This window comes from Cygnus olor, chromosome 9 (assembly GCF_009769625.2).
Source record: "Cygnus olor isolate bCygOlo1 chromosome 9, bCygOlo1.pri.v2, whole genome shotgun sequence".
Taxonomy (NCBI): domain Eukaryota; kingdom Metazoa; phylum Chordata; class Aves; order Anseriformes; family Anatidae; genus Cygnus; species Cygnus olor.
This window is the reverse complement of record NC_049177.1, coordinates 9,132,134-9,152,685: the sequence shown is the minus strand read 5'-3', so window position 1 is coordinate 9,152,685 and position 20,552 is coordinate 9,132,134. Positions and strand designations below refer to the sequence as shown.

At 39.8% G+C, this 20,552-nt stretch overlaps 3 protein-coding genes across 10 annotated transcripts in view; 2 read left to right on the top strand and 1 right to left on the bottom strand.

Moving 5' to 3' along the window:
• MYO7B (myosin VIIB) overlaps positions 1 to 5,679 on the top strand; it is a 50,001-nt gene extending 44,322 nt beyond the window's left edge. For both annotated transcript variants that reach the window (XM_040567630.1, XM_040567629.1), the window contains one exon: positions 223 to 5,679. In XM_040567630.1, the coding sequence (XP_040423564.1) occupies positions 223 to 306 (84 nt within the window). In that variant the 3' untranslated portion in view covers positions 307 to 5,679. The remainder of the gene's footprint in view (positions 1 to 222) is intronic.
• The window catches only part of LIMS2 (LIM zinc finger domain containing 2), a 32,739-nt gene continuing 14,411 nt past the window's right edge, over positions 2,225 to 20,552 (bottom strand). For all 7 annotated transcript variants that reach the window (XM_040567621.1, XM_040567620.1, XM_040567622.1 and 4 more), the window contains exons 4-10: positions 20,267 to 20,387; positions 10,089 to 10,238; positions 9,082 to 9,232; positions 8,165 to 8,257; positions 7,278 to 7,326; positions 7,016 to 7,091; positions 2,225 to 6,189 (exon numbers count right to left, since the gene is read on the bottom strand). In XM_040567621.1, coding sequence (XP_040423555.1) covers positions 6,042 to 6,189; positions 7,016 to 7,091; positions 7,278 to 7,326; positions 8,165 to 8,257; positions 9,082 to 9,232; positions 10,089 to 10,238; positions 20,267 to 20,387 — 788 coding nt within the window. In that variant the 3' untranslated portion in view covers positions 2,225 to 6,041. The remainder of the gene's footprint in view (positions 6,190 to 7,015; positions 7,092 to 7,277; positions 7,327 to 8,164; positions 8,258 to 9,081; positions 9,233 to 10,088; positions 10,239 to 20,266; positions 20,388 to 20,552) is intronic.
• Positions 10,855 to 20,261, top strand: GPR17 (G protein-coupled receptor 17). The gene is made up of 2 exons (XM_040567627.1): positions 10,855 to 12,363; positions 16,912 to 20,261. The coding sequence occupies exon 2, from the start codon at positions 16,946 to 16,948 to the stop codon at positions 17,978 to 17,980; it is 1,035 nt and encodes a 344-aa protein (XP_040423561.1). The 5' UTR covers positions 10,855 to 12,363; positions 16,912 to 16,945; the 3' UTR covers positions 17,981 to 20,261.

Here is a 20,552-nt window from a genome sequence, read left to right as displayed (position 1 = left end):
TATAACAATGCCAGTAGAGCTGTGCTCTATAAACTTTTCTGTATCTATGAAAGGAAGACTGGAGGGAGGAATAGATAAAGAATTATAAAACCAGCAATAGCTGTTGGAATAGACATCATCCATGCAGTAAAGTATCTAAGAAGGTCAAACAGAGAGGAAATGACAGTTATTTTTGCTTATGGGGCTATTTGAGAGACTTAAGACTTCTTTCTTTTCTGACAGGGTTACAAAATGGATGACCTATTAACATCCTATGTACGTGTGCTAATGAATGCTGTAAACAAGCAAAAGAGCCTCCCAGCCTGAAAGCAAAAACAGAATCCATGACCTACATCAGTGCCAAACTACCTGTAATTTCATCTCCCAGAAGAAAAATTATTTAAAAAATATTAATCTTGCTGATCAGTTTTCTGATCACACACTGAATTTGAACTGTGCTGCTGAAATATTACCACAAGAGAAGCTCCACAGAGCACGTGCTTTCAAATATCTTCAGCACTTCTCTTTCTTAGGTGTAGTATTAGAATTCCATTCAGTCTTTGGATTCAGAGAACATTTAGCTCTATTTTAATCTAATACTCCAGATCTCCTCCATTTTCAAAGAGAGAGACACATTAACAGATTTTTTTTTCCTTTTGGACAGAAAAGCCCCCTTAGTTTCTTACACTCTTACCAAATGCATAATTTGCAAATAAAGGTAACATCTTTTCCTTCGTACTGGAAATTCTAAAAGTGGATAAATGCCCTTTAGTAGAAGGATAATAGGACAGCCTGAAAGGCAAGATAATGTTTTTCATCCTTTTACCACTAGATTATGTACTGAAGTTACAGTAGACTATGACAACCATTTACTGTCACAATATAAATGTCACTCCTGTGCGATGCTAAATTAGTGGGCTGTCCACTAGTTTATCACTGCCTTGGTTAAATTAAATAGTTTTCTTTCTCCAACAATTCATAAAACACTCAGAAACTAATAATTGCTTTCTACTCTGCAATTTCTCTTAAACATAAACAAACTCTGAAATGGATCTGGATTTTCGGCCCATTACTTCTACTCAGTTGCTCCTATTTCAAGTTATAGATATGCTTATTCAGTGCAAATTGGAACTGAAGAACTCAGTCTAACAGACATCTGTTGAAAAGAGACATATTTCTGCTATATAGAAATGTTCTCAGCTTGGAGTTATGCAGACACTCATTCACAAGACAAGAATGGTAGAAAAGATCGAGCAAAATTAAAGCTGTTTCCTGCTTCAGGCACTGAGTGGTAATTTGATTCAGCGCTTTTTCACAGACCTTAGTAAAAACACAGCGTTGGACCGTCAGGAACCAGAGCACGTAAAGCATATGTACCGCAGTGACAGTAAGCCTAGATGCTTACCCCACCAGAGAACAAGCAGCCATTCCTCAGTGACAAGCCCTCCTTTGCATGTGGTGAAACATGGACATGTCTTAAACCATTTACACCAAGTTCCTTGAGACACGATCTGGCAGCGCTGGAAAAGCAGCTCTGCTAGATCTCTCACTAATTTGCCAATGTATGCACAATGGTTCCCTTGTTTCCCTTGTTTTGGAGTTTTGTACATGCATGGCAGGGAAGAGCCCCATCCTCTTTGTGCATATAAATGAGTGCCACACTTGTCAGAATAGTTGATCATTTTGCAAGCAATTAGATATTCCTGCTGTAATGTCCATTGCTGGCAATGGAAACTTTTTAAGACTAATGACTTTTGAGTTGTTTTGTCATCTTATGTCTGATCTAACTGACTGTAAGTGAGAAGCATTCAATACTTCACCTGTACAAAAAGAAATTTTGCATCCAAAATGTACTGTTTCTGGTTTTTAAATAAACTGCAGAAAATCAACCACAATGTCTTTTTCAACATGAAAAGTGAGTATTCAATCCAGATCGATGCAACTTAAAACTGTCCACTACAGTCTGTAAATGATCATAGCATCTCATCTACTTTTCATATATGCAATACAAATTGTATGGCATAACCTGTAAGAGAATGATATCCCTTTTCTGCACATCTTCATCAATTAACACATCACCATTGAAGCAACACATCCAAAAAATTCAACACAACACAACATTGAATCAGATCTGGGCAATCCTCAGAGCTCCTCATGACGTGTAATGCTCCATTGGTCAGCACTGCAATTGTAAATGTACTATATACAACTTGGTTTTCTTTCTTTTTTGTGCAAAGATTTAAAATGTATTACAATTAACTTTATTACAGGAACACAAACAGGTATAGTATTACAGTATTTCAATCCACAGTCACATGTTAGGTTAGACAGCATAAGCAATGTGTGATAAAACGAGAGCTCCACACTGTGCAGAATCTACACTTATCATAAAGGCCTGAACCATGACTAATAGCTGCTAATTCTTTTACTCAGTCTGTGCCATCCTTAGCACTTAATGGTGCTTTACAGACTAGTGCAACTGCATTTATTACATTTGTCTGCAACCTATTCCTTCACCATCTAACCACTGATTTAAAAGCGTCAGTCACATCATCTAATACAAAACACAACATCTAGAAGCTTTCTGTACAGAAGGCTGGACATTTGCATACATTGCACAGACTGTTGTGAAAATAAAGGCTGGGATGGAAACCCTAGATAGCAGATTAGTTTGCCATAAAGAAAGATAGCAAGTGATTAACATACCCTTTTAATACAAATAAGCTTCACATGCTGTGATTTTTAAAAGCATAACCATTTTCAAGTGTAGTCAGTGAATATTAGTCATTGTAATTCAGTATAAATATGAATGTAAACTATAAATGTATATAATGAGACAACAGCTTTTAGTCAGTATAGACTTCTGAGCCAAATTCAGCCTTGATATAAATCTATGCTCTCCAGTGGTATGACACCTAGGATGAATTTGGTCAGAATGTCTATTTACAGCAATGAAAAAAGCATGCAGCTTATTTCTGACCAAGACCTTGACTTTATTTAAAAAAAAAAACATCAGCCTGTCAACACACTAAGTAGAATTTTTAAGTCTGCATTATCTTCTACTTATTTTCTAAAAAAGTAGACTCAAAAAGGTAAAGGGAAGATGCACTTCTTCAAAGTATTTATAATTATTTCTCTTACTCCCTCAATTCCACTGTCTCACGAAAGGTACAGGAGTAACGTTAATTATTCTATCTCTGCACATGGCAGGATAAGAAAGGTAATTGTGAAAAAGTAATAATTTAAGAGATGCTAACATATCGTCACAATATGCTACTTATAGAGATCAATGACTATGATTTTTTCCCTCCACTAATTTTGAGAAATGCTCTGAAGATAAGGGCAAAATCCAGATTGTAAAGAACTGAACAGCTTATGAATGAAAATGATATCGACTATCCTTTGAAAGCTGAAGCTTATTCGGTCTACTGAATTTCTAACATGAGACAAAGTGAGAGGACACACTAAATCTCTACTTGCAGTAGTAATTCCATTTGCCTCTACATGCATGCATTTTCCATTGCTGAACTTGAGTGGCCACTAAAAGAGTATTTCCTACTGCCAGCTAAACAGCCATTCTGCATTTACTAGTAAGCATGCAGCTTTGTGTTCTTCCACCATTTTCCCAGGAAGCTGAAGACACACAGCTGCTCAGATTTGGCATTAGGTGTGGCCTGTGACTAAGATTATAGGAACAGACCTCCATGCTTTGTGCTGAGAAGAATCTGTGTAACATAGTGAATTGCACCTAGATCTGAAGTTTTGTGCTTTACTGTGTCAACCAAATGCCAAAGAATAGGCTTACAAGACCAGTCTTTTCAGTGGCCACATACTACTGCACTAAAAGACATGCTGCTCTTTGTGCCCTTAACTAAAAGACCATTTAAAGGCTAGTGAGAGAACAGGGACAAGTCGCACGTTCTCCTAAAGCAGTGACAAAAGCAGCTACTATTAGTGTAATCTGCAGTGCACATTGGTCAGAAGACGATGCAAGAGTTCTACCATCAGATTAAAGCCTATCCCCTCATAAGTGTTACAGTGGATGCAGTATACCCCAGTTAAGAGCTTATGGTAGATTAAGACAACAAAAAAGCAAAGCAGCTGAAGGAAATTGAATTAGGAAAACCAGTATCTAAGAGATGGTGGGATTCTTACCTGCACACAGTTAACCAGAATTTCTCACCATTGCTATGATATATTGCTGGTGCAGTTTCATGGGTAGTGGCTACAGCACACTTGTTAACAGCTATCAGTGCTTTAGCTATCATCTTGTGTAGATCCATGCTGAGCAGAGTATGATGGCAGTGAGAGCAATTTTAAGGCAGCTTATTGCCCCAACCCAGTTGCTGCTCATACACGCCAAAAGTGAGGAAGCTTTAATTTCTTGCTAACTAATTCACCTGGGGCTGCAGGGTGCTGCCAAGACCCAACTGCTTTCTTCGTTTGACCTACTAAACAATACACTTTTTGGCAGATTTAAGTCACACATGGGACAGCAGTCCTCCAGTGCCTTCCATCCTGTTCACCTTGCAAAAAGGGCAGATAGTCTCCAAATATTCATGGAAAGGGATTCTCAGGCTGCTCAGCTAAGTTCAGCACAGGAAACCACAGGACACACCTCCAAAGGTCTCAGTAGCTCACAGGTGGACTCAGAACATCTCTGCTGATGGCTCACCCTTAAAGAAGTACTGAGAATGTTCAAAACCAATACGCTTCTCAGCACTTTGGGTTGTACTAGCAGAGGCAGTAGGACCAGTGAAACTGCACTAGTGACAGGGAAAACTATCGAGCAGAAAGAAACCTGGAAGCAAAACTGTACTCTTAAGAGGTACAGATTGAAGTCTGAGGTCCTCTCTTTAAGTACACTCAGGTCTTAAGAAGAAAGTTGATGGGTAACTCTTACTTGGTTGAAAAATTTAAGAAAAATATTTACTATTTTTTCTCCACAAAATTGCATCTGCTATCAACTCTAAATATTAGAAATTCCTTCATGTAACTACGCTTTCTGGATAGTGACCTAAGAGTATTATTCTCACCTTTCAAATAAGGTGAGAAGGACTGGATTTGAAACTGAAGCACTTAAATTAATACCATATTATAAACTGGATTTCATCATGCAAAAGAATGACTACAGCTTTAGCCACACTGCCTCAAGAAACATCAGCTGTGTCAGTGGACAGGACATGCTTTGTGTTGACCACTGGAAGCTCTAGTAGCCATGATGTAGTAGAGAACAGACTGAGAAAATTATAGTGTCAGTTTCTAAAAAAAAATAATTGTCCTTTTCCATAGCCACCTCCTCCTCATGGAGAGCCCAACTATTTTGAAGAAGCTGACTTGGCCTTGGTAACTGCAATCTTCTTACTGTTGAATAGGGAAGCAGCAAAGAAAACTTCTTCAGCTGCCTTATCATTGGTCCTGAGTCAGACAAGTAGGCAATGTAGATGCCATCAAGTACAATAACTATTGGCTTCTGGGCTTACTCAGTAAACCTGCAAACCAGAAGGACTGTACAGCATCCATATATGCTCAGGAGGAATCTGGACAATGACTACTGCATCTTGCATGTAGCAAGGAGTGACAGCTTTCAGAGTATTTGCCTGGATATTTAAAAAAAAAAAAGTCTTCGCCCAGGGTAAGAAGAGAAATATTTATATTTTAACCAAAAAAAAAGAGCAAACCACACATTTCTTCCACCCCTACACTCAACCAGTATTTCCAAATTCTTTAGACTATAGAGGACTGGAAAGAGAAGTACAGTTCAGTTGAAGAAGGAAAGATTGCGTACAGCTCAACAAAGGCAAAAAAAGTTATTAGCAAATTAATAACCAGTCTGTAAACTGCTCTTTGTGCCAGTGTTAATAGAAAACTGCTTGAGAAAAGGGATAGTAAAGATGCAAGCCACATTACCAGAAGCAGGGGAAGGTACTACTTATCTTTGGTTTCACTTGTTCTTAGTTCTTTCACTTGTTCTTAGTTCATTTGTTCTCTCTGACATCAATAGCTGCTGTGCGCAGCATCTTATGACTGTAAGAGTACAGTCAGTAGACTGACAGACCTGTTTAAGCTGAGTTTAAATCCAGAGCTTTGGGGTGTGCCTTCTTGGATGCCAGCTCCGACAACTTCTTCAGGCGTTTCTTCAGCTCCAGTGGGAATTTCTCATAGCATTTCTTGCATACAGGCTTCATGTCAAACTCCACAAACTTATTCCTTTAACACAAAGAACAGAGAGCTATTAAAGCACTATTTTCAAACTATATCCCTGACTAAATCAAGTCTGCGTGCATCTACATAAATGCAGCTGCTTGCTTTCTACTGCATTTGTAAAACACCTCACCTCCTGGTCTGGTCATGCAAGTATAAAGATGACATTTTAATCAGGGAATGAAGGTCTTTAGTATTGCTAGCTTGGTGAGGAGCAAGATTTTGCTATGCATTTGTACTTAACAGCCTAGAATAACAATGTTATCTTGGAATGGAAATATAATTTCAAAGGTCCCCTTTGTGATGAATTAGAGCTCCTTCATATGCAAGACCGGTAGGGCCAATCCAGCATAGCAGGTTAAGGGGTTTGAACCTGAGAAAAGAAAATGTAGGATCACTTTGTTTTCTATTCCTCTTCTACATATTTGGGGTAACTAATCTGAAAGAAAATATTATGCTAATCTAAGCAATTGCAAGTACTGTCTGTGAGGGGAGCATACAGATGACTAAGGAGCCATGGAAGCTACAGGTATTTCAGGACAGGCAGTTACTTAAAGTTTAAAGCCTTCCTTCTGTAGAGCTGTCCTCTTACTCAATCTTCTCACAGAACAGATTTTTCCTTCATGAACAGAAGGAAAATGAAGTAGAGAATATGTTGAGTCCCAGTTCTCTTGCAGTTCTGAAATCCAAGGGATTGAAAATACCCACTCCCACAGAGAAAAAGCATTACTACTCTGTGGGTCAGTAGTACATCGCCCTTCAGAGGGGCACTGGCTCATGGCACCCCAAGCTGATACCCTGCCTCAGGGTCAAACTATAAACACTGACTTACTTCAGTGTAAGCTTGATGTTGCAGGTGGAGCAGGAGAAGCAATTCACACACCAGGCCTTGTTAAGAGCTGATACCACTGCAAAAGCAAAAGCACAAAATAAAAGGAAACTGCCAGATTATTTGAATTTGGATTTGTATCCAAATTCAAATGAGGCCAGATGTGTAAAGAAACACTGGTGCCTTGCAACTGTGGGATTGCAACAGCTGCACTAACAAATGGAAAAGGGACAGCGACCCAAAACAAGTAGGGAACAAATCTTACCATCTCCCTCTATCACGTGGCTGCAGTTGTAGCAGACGTCGCCAAAGAGCTGCACAGCAAAAGAAATAAGAACAGGAACTCATGTTACTGACTGCTCCCCAAATCACACAGCTGGTGGGAACATTAAATTCTACTTAGTGAATTACCAGACATTGCAGTAGCCCCCAAATATACCAATTTAAGTCTTCTGAATAACTTCTCATACACTTGCCAAATTTTCTATGTTCATTTGGATCTCATACTACTAAATACTACAAGACCTTTTTTGTTGATGCCTCACACTCTACCACTGTTATGTGATCTTAAAGTCCTGTACATGGGACAATTTGAGTGTTACAGGATCTGTAAAGTATGATACTCATTGAAGACAAACATCTCCTGATGCTAAACTATAAACACCAAAACAAAACCTAGAGCTGCTTTCAAAACAGTAACACTTATCTCTTACAAAAGAAAGAGACTAACTTATCTGAGAGAAGAAAATACCAAATTCATAGCTGCCCACTGTCATCATACAGAAAAAATACATTTTTATTGACTTGTGAAACATACTTTTCTTACGCGTTAGACAGCACAACAAAAATCTCAGGCCCACAGAAGTCAGTAATTAACAAAGAAGTCCATACAAATAGTTTTGGAGTAGAATTAAAAGGATTTTAATTGCTACCTATAGTCAGTATTTCTTCTCTCAATGGAACAAAGAAAAATCAAACTCCACAAGACATTTCTATTCTGCTCTCAGCATCACTTTTCACATCTACCAAGAAAACCTATATTTTTCAGTTAAATCTCAGTAATTTCTTAATACTGTGTGCCTCTACAAATTGAGATTACCAAACCATTCGGCAGCCAGAGTGTGTGCCTACAGCACAGATGGCAGAATTTACCTGGTTATAGTGAGTTTCACAATAAGCCAGTCCTTTTTTCTCATAGTGTCGGTGCCCCAAGAATGGCTTCTCACATTTGGCACAAACAAAATGCTGTAAAAGAAAGAAGACGCTCAGTGGCAAGCAATGTGACTTTTCTATCACCAGGGAAAAATTTGCATGGGTACTGTTCTGTCTGCAAATCATAGCTCAGTACAGGAGACTTAATGATTTAATAAAACTGGGACTGGAAATTATGAGAGTGAGAAGAAAGAAGAAATATTTAGTCTGTTATTACTAACTAAGAATTACATTAAAGATAAGTAGAACACCTGCTGAAAGGGAATCACATTGTGTCTATACTGATAGACTTGTAGAATATTATCTTGCTTGTTTCAGAGAAAAGAAACAGGAACATAAAATAGGGTTGGTATGAATGCAGTCCAAATGAGCAGTAGCATCTCTCTCACAGTTCAGCCTTGGGAGGTTTGTCATCGAAAACATAAATCAGTACAAAACTTCAGAGCAAGCTGAGACAACTCAGCTGAAAGTTATAGAAAAAAATGACCTGAAAAGGTTTTAAAGGTGAAAATTGCACTGGTTTTGCCTACATTACAAATTCTAACATTGTAACAAACCTTCTAACTAGGGATGGAAAGAATATACGTTAGTATATCCAGGTAAATAATTATTTAAATTTGTTAGTAAGTAAATGCTATTTTGTGAACCATATTCTGCAAGAAGCTTTGCAGTGCAATTCTGATGAACCTGCTATACTCATTCACTGACATAAGGTGAAGAAAATCTGAAACATAAGCAATTGCTTCCTGTCTGAATTCTTATGTTACACATCACATAATCATCTACAGCTTCCAAAGAGCGCTAGTCCTCTTCCAAAATGGTTCCTGAAGGACATTTCAGATTCAGAGAAGCCTTACCTCAACATGCCATTGCTTTCCCAGAGCATTGACCACTCGTCCCTCAATGGGCCTGCGGCAGGCTCCACAGATGGGGATTCCCATCTTGTCATGGCAGGGCAGGCAATACAGTTCTCCTTTCAGTTCCCGGGCCTCAGCAGTCAACTCCTTCCTGAAAACACAAACGTGTCCCTGAAGTAAGAACACCAAGTGAAGCTCCTTAAATCCTGAGATGATATCTCAGAAGACTAAGCTTGAAAGTTAATATATTTTGGCAATGTTCATGCTGTAAATACTGCGTCATTAAATTCAGCTAGCGAAATACAGCTATTGTTGACTGTTTTTTTCTAAATTTTCTTTCTCAGGTTGCTAGATAAGAGAGCACACATGGAGTATCATGTTTTCAGCTAGATACTCTGGCAGAAATATGAGGTGCACTTACATGCAATGATATTGTGTCATGCAAAGACTCAAGCTTCTTTCAATGGGATAGCTCAGGTAAAAGGACTATTCCAGTAGTGGTCAGCAGCAACCAATTTACCTTATTCCTCGGCACTGTTACCCATACAAGGGCAGTACTATGCTCCAGTTACACTGCCTCTCTGAGAAGTAACTTATGTCAGACAGGTATCAGCATGGTAATAACAGACTGTGCCAGAAGACAGACACACCTCTCCAAGTCTTTTTTTTTTTTTTTCCTCCGATCCAGAAATGCAAAATGGAACTATTTTGAGTAGACTGGTAAATACTATCTTTGTACAGCACTTTGATTATAATCTGCACACGGCCTTTGATGTAAGTTCACACCAAGGAACTGTTATCATTTTCAGTACAGGACAGAAGAACAACAAACAGAAAAATAAAACTGCAGTTCTGGGCTTTCCCAATGTCTCCATTTTTCCTCAAAGAATTTCTGTTTGTTCAACAATGTGAAGGCAGCAAAGTTTAGGCCTTGGAAAGGGCTGTATTGCTGACTGTACTGTTTGTCTCTCTGCTTTGTTGGCAGGGTTTAGAATACAAGAACATACCCACAGTGGGTGCAGTTGAAGTGATCTGGATGGTAGGAATCATTCCTAAACATCAGCGGCTGCTCATCAATTATCAGATGGCACTTCTGACAGATGTACTTGCCCAGGCCCTTAGCTTTTTCACGGTTATGGCATGGCCTGCACAGATGCCTGGTTAACAAAGGAAAGAAAGAAAACATCAGGAAATTCTTTCTACTAAAAAAACATATACTGCATGCTGTAAGATGTACTTTATGTAATCGGAGAAATATCTTCTGAGGTAAGACTGAACATCATTTAGTTTAGTATCCTGTCTGTCACACCAGTCGCACAGAAAATAATATGCAGATAGAACAGTCTCCAAGCAGTATTTCCTCAGAACACTCCTCCAACAGTCCCTGATTTATATACCATACTAGAGATGTTCCACATCTACCATCACCTGACAGTCTTCCAGGTAGTCCTTCCAGCTCTTCTAGATCCAATCCTTTCTGAGAGGTGGACAAGGAAAGGTGGCAACACCCTCTCTCTGTTAATACCTATGGCATCCAGACATATCAGAGGCATTACAGGACTGGGGGAAGGGGAGGGGGGAAAGTTGAGGAATGATAATTAAAAACTATTAAACCACAGCACATTGCTCGAATGCCTTTACCATGGCTGGATTCCTTAGTCTTCAATAGCTAGGACAAACAAGAAGCTATTGAATCCTAGCTCCTCTGTCTACAACTTCCTTTTAGTCCTAAGATTTAATAAATAAATAAATAAAAAGAACTATGCAGTTTTACATGGCAAATGTAACTGTTTCTATCTCTTGTTCTAAAACATATTATACGTACAGCCCTGAACAGGCAGATAAGCCAAATTTGTGGTAGCAAAACTTGGGGAAAGGCATAAAAGGGACTTTGGTAAAGGCTGAAGGAATCCACCAGTTTTATCTCAATTGCTTAGAAGCTCAGAGAAGAAACTGTTCAGTTTATTTGCCTACTGCTCTAGCAGCAATGCTGCAGGCTGGGAAGAATTTATGGTAAAACAAAAATGAGAGAGGAATGAGTTCTGCTGGCTTCACGATCACAAAACAGAGAATCCTGTTTAATTCCTTTCACAATATCACTATGAGAAACTCTGAGATTTACAGGTCATTCTCAACAGACACAGACAAAAGGAAAAGTTCAAACAGAAAGGGTGGATTTATGGCTGAGATGGTGGGTTCATTGCGGGGCCCCTTTCAAAATTCTGGTATGATGAATCACTTACCCTTAGATCTGTAAAATGGGGATAAGGATACAACACAGATGTTGTTGTGAGACGTCAAACATTTATGACCCTCAGCTGGCAGGCGCCTGTCTAAGTGCTAAGTATCATTATTATTCTCTCCAAATCTGAGCCCTCCTGTCAGCAAGAGTTTCTCTCCAGGGCTGGAACTACTGTCTGCCCAGACGGAGTCCAGAAAAAGCAGACAGCATCCCATTATAAGGAAACATGCAGCTGTGCTCATCTCAGCATAAAGGCATCAATTTTATTCGGCACTGTCAAATGGAGAGTAATTATATGGGGCAGGACATAGGGACCCTGAAGCAAGTGTCCTGAAAGAGCCCCCTCTCATTCAGCTGAATAAGGTGCCTTCACCCATTTGCACTGATAAACCATTATCAACCCCTCCTCATTCACAAACCCTCTCAGCCGCCCCATAGACCCTCCTCTATTGCAAGCAAAGGGAAGTGTTGGACAGGCTGAGCTGTTACCATAGCAGCCACCCCTCTCCCTCTCCCTCTCTGCACTCCCACCATTATGGAATTATCCCATTCTGAAATGTCCTGTTGTGTCTATTAATACCCGACTTCCCCCAAACAATGCTTCTCTCCACCCTCCTAAAATAATCAGGGGACTCCAAGAAGTCTGTGTTGAAGGCTGGGAATTCAGTAGTAGCCATTGTAGCTACCACAGTAGCACCATGAACACTGGAATATTCATACAGTATATTCATATCTGTAACAGCAGCAGCAAACCCCATGCCAAGGGCTCAGCTGGGAAGAAGACTGCACTTCAGTGCAGGGGTGTCCTCTCCCCTGCTCTGTTGTGTGACTGAGCTGATAACGCACTATCAGAGCTAGAAGGACACTATATAGAGGGGCTCCCTTCTCCACCCTCAGCAACTCTGCAACTGTGGGCTCTTTTTGGATTGTCTCCTTGTTTCACCGCTGCTGCTGCTTTTTGGTTTGCTGCCATCAGGAGTTCCCTGAGATTTTCCCCAGAAGGACCCTATACTCCACCCATAGGACTGCACTGTAAAGAGGTAAGAGACAAACTTCTGTTAGCAGAATAATGAAGGAACTTTCCTAGTGGCATTAGTTTTAGCTGGTGTCAGCGAGGTGGAAAGACATGCATGGAGAGCCTGATGAATGTAATTGAAATGTCTGAAACTAAGAACAGGCAGCATCTTTTCAAGTTCAAAGAATAACTTCATTATCCTCACTCTTCTTTACATTACTGCTCCAAAACATAAAACTTTTCAAATTTCTGTATTTCATGTCCATCCATTTGTGCCTGGAAAACTGACAGTTACGTGGTGTGCCCTGCACACTCTGACACTGCTTTGATGCTTATAAGGAATAATATTTCAGCTGAAGGGTGGGAGGCTCAGCAGAGAGAGGTTTTCAGGAGAATAGTATCAGTCAAAATTGGACTATTTCTAACGAAAAGTACTTTCACTGAAAGATAGGAGACACTCCCATTTGACAAAACACTACAACCATAAACATACAACACCACAAACTGGCATATTCCCAAACCAGAAACTGCTCTAGCTGAGCATGAGAACAGTAATTTCTGAAATCCACCACAAACCTCAACATATACTTCACACTTACCTGCAGTGGACACTGTAACAAAATCTCCAAATTAGCCAGGGAAATAACATATGATAAGCTAATTATTTTTTTCTGTTTATTAATTGTTGCATTAATGATAGGTTGAGCATCTGTTGAAAAGGTAGCCATGTTGTACCTATCCTGACAGCCTTGTGGATTTTTTCTTGCTTATTTCTGAGCCAAAGAGAAAGAGGCACATAAAATATGGTCAGTGTGCTTGCATTTCAAATGAGAAGTGACATTCCTCTCACAGCTCAGTCCTGGGAGGCCTGGGATAATGGCTTACTCCAGAATAGTGCTCTGTTCAGCAATACGTAAATCACTTCATATTCACACAACACCAAGGGTGCAAGCGGACAATAAGCCAGACTCCTAAAGAAGTGTTCTGTCTGTGGAGTCAAAGCCTCTTGCACTATGCTATGTGCCTTAGCACAAACTACACATTCTAGGCCATTTGGGAAAGTTGCTAGTTTGCTGTCAGCATTCATACAGACGAGTACAACAGGTTTTCTAGGACTTAAGAGTGTGCTTTTTTGTAGGCATGCCAAGCCAAAAAGAAAGAAAAAGCCTAAAAAGTAAACACAGTTATTTAAATTCATAGGATAGAAACAAGCAAAACAAAAGTGCAGCCTTAAATAACAGTAAAGGACTTTCTACAGTCTGCAACTACAAATATCTAAAAACTTTTTTTGTATATTTGTAGTTGTCGTTTTTGTAATTATTTTTGTAAAGTTGCAGCTTGCTGTTGAAAACTACACAATTCTAAATATAAGCTCAACAATTAATTCTAGCAAAACATTAGCAAATTAGCACTAGCAAAACTTCTTTTCTGTCCTAGTCAAGCGCTACATCACAATTTTCCATGTCAACAAACAGAAATGTAAAGAAAATAAAAAACGTGATACAAATTCCTTTCTAACTCAAAACCTACACCAAATCAGAAAGAGACCCACTTCTCTTTTCTACAGTTTCAAATAGGCAACGAAAAATATCTTCCTTCACCTTCATCTAAAAAGTAAATAAGGTAACAGCAGCTCTCATGTGAAGGTGCTCATTTGCAGGAGACAGAATCTATTTACATTTTGTCATCTGCTCTAAGACTCCCCCTTCTTGCCACTGGCACACTGGGCTTCTAGACAGTCTAACTGTCTAGAACTAGTCCTTTCTCCTCCACCCCACAGTATTTTGCAGTGAAAACATGTCCAGATAGAAATCAATGGCAGAGTCAACACTGACATCACCGAGGAAAAACACTTGACTTAAATGCCTTGGCTATTCCACGGCTTGCACTGACAGTCAGCTGAATCTGAATTCCAAAGATCTTCCTCAGGAAATAAGCTCAAGTAAGAACCCATTTGATGTATCAGGCTGCTAAACCCCTAGCATCTACCTTGCAAACAGGGATTACTGCTTTGTTTCCTGAACTGATTTAAATGACTGTCATCAAGACAAGCAACATCCCTGTCAGTTCCCCTCGCTTCAGCCATTTCAGCTGGTCTAGTCCAACATTTCCTGCTTTTTCAATGGTGTCACAACCCTATAAAGAGTAACACTTAACCATCAGACCACCTCATCACTGACAAGTGTGTATGTATATACAAAGACCACTTCATTACATTGTTTACACAAAAAAAAAAATAAAGAAAGAAGATAGGTACCACTGTAGATTAACAGCCAGTAAAAAGGCATACTTCTTTGCAATGCAATATAAAAATACGTATTTAAACTAATTCCATCCAGACAGGACAAATATTTGAGCATACAACTTTAGTAACACATAGAAACCACAAACTCTTGTGTTCAAAAAATACTTGCAGGTTTTACTTTATAAGGACAAACAAACACTAAAAACAAAACTTGCAGGCTCCTCTTCAACCCCACGAAATTCACACAGAAAACAGCAACAGTGAGTTCTCTTTTTTGTACGTGGAAGTAGCAGGAACTGCATAGTAGAAGATGTCACATATTTTTATAAAATGAAATGTCCCTTGGAAAAAAGTCATCTTTGCACGTGCACTTCTAGTGATTCCAAGCTAGTAAGTGGTTGCCTTCTCTAGGACTATGAACTAGAACGCAGCTGGCAGTAGGCAGTAATAACCCAGAGAGTCGAACCTAGTCTTTTCTGTGCCATAAACATGCAGTGCAGCTAGGCAGTGCCTGGAATAAGAAGGCCCCTCTGTGGCCATGTGAAGAAATTTCATTTTCTAAATTTTCTTTATTCTCCCTTCTGTTGACTTTTGTTTCTTCAACTCTGAACTAAGCAAAGTGGTCCAGCATATTCATTTCTAGCTACTGTAGTTTTCTGCCCACCTGAAAGCGACAGCAGCCAAACAAAAGACAGGAATCACTTTTTCCAATGTACTGGTCTGTTCTAAATCACCCATTTCAGTTTCTCAATCAGCCACCAATATTCTAATTGTAAATTGTACTGGCAAGTTGGATGCACTGTCTAATACCTTGGATCAGCTGTCTAATGCTGTAAGATTTCAGCACATAGCACAGCTTTTGCCCAAGACTACATATTCTAGGTAATAATGTCAGCCACCATCTTCAAATGTCAGTCTCAGCAGAGGAAAATGGAGCAGGCCGATCTTAAAGAAAAAACATTTTCATGGGTGACAAAGGTGTCAAAGAAACAACAGACACTTTATTGTTTCCCTAGGCAAAGCAGATACCCAAGCCAATGAAAATTCTTTCTGTCTTTAGCTTTCATTACTGCAGTGTTTTTAATAATGCTTTTCAAATACAGTTGTATTTGCCAATGCCTTGATGACTGCTAAAAAAGTACACAGAAAGAGGAAGCTGGAGTACAACATTGCCTCAGCTTTTTTCAGCTTCCTTAGCTGCTTATTCTTTGAATATGAATTGAATATTATGGAGCAATGGTCAATCAGTACAACATGCAACAGTGAGCACAATGGAGGTATTGCTGTGGATACTGCAACACCTCTGAGGAATCCAAGAAACAGGCAGTGCTGGGAAGTCAGACTGCCTGCATTGCCCTACCACCTACACTGACAGATGAGAAATGTATAAAAAGCCCTGGGTAGGCGCTCAGAAAAATCTAATTGCCTTTTGTTGATGCTGTTCAGGACCCTGCAGACACCAGGGAGACTGGCAAAGCTAAGCTGAGTTTTACCATGCTCCAACTTGGAAAAGCTCCTGGATAAGCTACAGTGGAGCTCAGCCTCTTGAGGGAGAAAGAGAGAAAGTTATGCTGGGAGAAGAAGAAAGCTGTAAGGGAAGGATGGCACTTTGACAGTAACCAGCAGCATGGGCATTACAAGTAATCTTTTCTGAATCAATGTAGTGCTTTTTGCTGTTCAAATGAGATGCTGCTACCCACCCAAAAAGTTTCCCTTTATATCGGTACTCTATGTGCTTGCCACAAATACAGGACATCAGACTAAAATAATAATCATCAAAGATTTTCAGGAAACTTGCTTTTCCTTTTCTTTTTTTTTTAATAGCAATACCTGACCTGTCTTCTACTCCTTTTACGAACAAGACTGTTGTAGGTCACCTTACAACAGGTGTGTGTTCAGAAAAGCTGATTCATTAGGATCTCTTCAGTCCTAAATCAGTCTTTCAAATTAAACAAAGCAAGTACTTTCTAGCTAGACATGCAGAACCCACTTCCACTTTTCCATTAACCAGATACATAAGCATGTGACTATTACTCACCTGATCTCAGCACAAGTTGGTGACAAGCTCATAACGAGCTAGCTAGCTCTTTATGGTGGCTTCTTCAACAGGAATTAATGGGCTGGAATCCCAGCTGAGCAGGAGGTATTCAGAATTTTTATATAAATGATTAAACTCAAACTGACATGACCTATAAAATATCTGTATCAGCAAACATGAGACATCACTGCTTTCCATGTGTTTTGTTGTGTTCTCCCTCTCCCCTCCTTCTCCCACCCCCTCCCCCCCGAACCAGGCTTTTTTGTAATATATTGTCTCAATTCTTTCAGGTTTTTCTTTTGTACTTCAAAACTGTGGTGAAAAATGAATGGCCCAGCAGATCCCTCAAGCCTACTTTTCAACTGCTCAAATCAATCAAACTTCTCTTTGGAAGCTTCAGAGCAATGTGGCAAAGAGACACACCTCGAGAACATACTTTTTGCCACTTTCTACTTCCTAGACTTCATCTTGGCTTTTGTTGGCAACGCCCTGGCTCTTTGGCTTTTCATCCGGGACCAGAAGTCTGGCACACCTGCCAACGTTTTCCTGATGCATCTTGCTGTGGCAGACCTGTCATTTGTGCTGGTGCTTCCCACCCGCCTGGTGTACCATTTTTCTGGTAATCATTGGCCATTTGGTGAGATCCCTTGCAGACTCACTGGCTTCCTTTTTTACCTCAACATGTATGCCAGTATCTACTTCCTCATGTGCATCAGCGTTGACCGTTTCCTAGCCATTGTGCATCCTGTGAAGTCCATCAAGCTTCGCAGGTCCCTTTATGCCCATCTGGCATGTGCCTTTCTATGGGTCATAGTTGGTGTTGCAATGGCACCTCTGCTGCTCAGCGTGCAGACAGCAGAGATGAACAACACAACCATCTGCCTGCAGCTCTACAGAGAAAAGGCATCACGTCATGCTCTTGTGTCCTTAGCAGTTGCATTCACCTTCCCATTTGTTACCACAGTGACCTGCTACTTACTAATCATCAGGAGCCTGAAGAGTGGGAACAGAGTTGAGACACACCTGAAGGAAAAAGCTATCAAAATGATCATCATGGTCCTAATGATCTTTATGATCTGCTTTGTACCTTATCATGTCAACCGCTACATTTATATTCTCCATTACAACGGGACCAAAACTTCCTGTGAAACACAGCGCATTCTAGCACTCAGTAACCGTATCACTTCCTGCCTCACGAGTCTGAATGGTGCCTTTGACCCAGTCATGTACTTTTTTGTAGCTGAGAAATTCCGTGATGCTTTGTGCAACCTGTTTTGTGGTAAAAAGACTGTAATATTGCATCAAACGTATGAGGGTAAGACAAATGAAAGCTCGCTAAGTGCTAAATCTGAACTGTGACTTTTACCACTGCTTCAACATGAGAACACTCTGTTCCACCAAAATCAGCAGAGAGTGCAGATATGCAGCATGACAGTCTACCCAAAGTGAAACTCACTCCTGAGGAGGGAAGTTCCATCATTTTAATGGAACTAGAATTAGTAAGAACCCCTCTGACAACTGAGATCACATGCTCCTGTCTTAGCGAAACTGCAAACACAAGTACAGTCCTACTGATTTCCAAGATGTGAAACTCATGGCTGAACACTTAGGAATAAGGAAGGGAACAAAGAGGCTGTTAAATGGACAGCTTCTTTTTTCAAAAGGACTTAATTCCCAAAGCATTCAGCAAGGACTCTTCCTATGCACAATGCATACAGCCTACTTTGGAATTGTACCAGCAGTAGAGACCCATTCCTGAGGTAGATCTGCCTGAAGAGAGAGTGTGCTTGCACATTTTGTTCAAGTTGCAAATTCAAAGTGTTTATACATCACAGACAGAAAACTGATGCTAAGTCATAGCAAGAAAAAAAGCAAAATACTGCAACGCTCCCAACCAGGACTGGAATTCAGATAGTACTCACAATTTTTTAACTGCTTCCCAGCATTCAGAGTTGGAGATGAGCTCTAAGCTTCACACTACTACTTCTATCTACCCTCTGCCATGGCCCCATGGCTTCAGACAGAGGCCAGACAACATTCACTACACCTTATCTTTTACGTAGTTCCATGCAAAACATCAGATGTCTTGATAACACTCAAACTGAAGAATGGAAGAGGGCAGTTTAGGAACACAGCATTCATCTTTACTACATACTGTGAACTTCTGTCTTAAAAAATGGTGAAGGTGAAGAAAAGCAAATATAGGAAAAAACAATAGAATCATTTAGGTAGGAAAAGACCTTCGAGATCAAGTCCAACCACCAACCTGACCTACCGACTCTCATCACAAAAGCATGTCCCTTAGCGCCACATCCACATGCCTCTTAAATACCTCCAGTGTACTGAAGTCCCACTTGCCCAAAGCAGATCCTTACCTTTGAGATGTTTTACATTTATTTAATTTCTGCAATTTATCTAGCAAGACTATTTATTCACTGCAGATAAAGTAGGGATTACCTTAACTACCCTCACTGATATAAACTGCATCCAGTGGAATATGTCTGGGAATGACAAACACACCAGGCAAGACCAGGTACAATGAGAAAGTGGAAAAAGGACCCAAGAGTTTCCGATAGTATTTACTAGCAGAAAGCTTCTATGCTATAGTGATAAATGTTAGCGGAAATGATGATAGGTGAATTATATTTTGGACAAACACATACCTAGCCGCACACATCCCTCTTCTATGCTTTTAGGAAAAAGCTACTTACCATTTTAGGTTTGGTCCATAAATTATGAAATCAAACCTACTTTTTCTTTCTTGAATTGTTTCAATCCTAGCTGCTTTCCTAAAAACACCCAGGAACTCTCCTAGGTGCTACGACAACAGCACAAATTCTAACAAGCTAAAGTGTCAAAACAAAATCTATTACGCCCAGCTCTAAAAATTAAGGCACAGAAGTTGCATGCAGGATTGGACAGAAAAGCGATTGAGACGGCTTCCCATTGCACAGGATACAAATACAGAACCTTTACTTCCCCACCATTCAGCTAGTGAAAATATAAACTCCAGGAAACTAGTAAGCTTTGTTCAAGACATATGACAGCCAGAAATTAACTGTGAATTGTGCAACACTGGGTGTTATTTGCTAGAGAGTTTTGTTTTCTTATGATTTGTTTTTGTACAAGCTTCTTTCTATGTTTTTAGTTTCTTACCTCTAAATTAAACGCATTAATCAACCTTAGGACCCATTTTTATGTTTCTGTATTTGTAAAATGAATGGTTTCTGAAGACCAGTGGAATCTTATGCTGAATATGCTTTGATGTAATCCTCATGTTATTCTCTTGGACTTTTGCTATGCCTTGATTTGCTGCTCTGCAGCTTACTTGACAAATAGCCTACCCAGCATCACATAATCCCTTTTTCTCACTTGCTACCTGGCCTTTTGCCTATAATCCCTTTCTTTTCCAGAGCCTATCCACTCACTACTAAAATTTGAATTTCTGCTTTCTATGCATTTCATTGAATGAAGAACACTATTCTTCATTCCATTTCCCATCTCCTAACAGGCTACTCCTTATAGCTTCTCCTCTACCTTTCCAAGCTTTACCTCCCAGTATACAGTCAACCGACCACTCTCCACATCTCACTACTGTATTGATAACATAGTGACACAACTTCCAGAGCTCCTGCTCTATCTTACCTGCCAGCATTCTTCACAAAACCCAGGTCAGCAAGTGCTACATCACAGAGCTCACAACGGAAACATTCTGGGTGCCAGTTATTGTTCATTGCCTTGATAACACGCCCAATGATGAACTCACCTACAAAAGAAAAGCAACACCTTGAGATGCAGGCAGAAAACAGTTTTATCAAAAATGTACTGCCCTTCATAATTCTCCCCTTTTAAATCCACAAGAACTGCTACATTCTAATTTCAGAAAAAATAATTCTTCCCACAGCCAGGATGCCCCAAATCACTGCTGATG

What these genes read in the sequence shown, in the direction of transcription:
- GPR17 (XM_040567627.1), top strand. Translation starts at nt 16,946, where the DNA reads ATGAATGGCCCAGCAGATCCCTCAAGCCTACTTTTCAACTGCTCAAAT.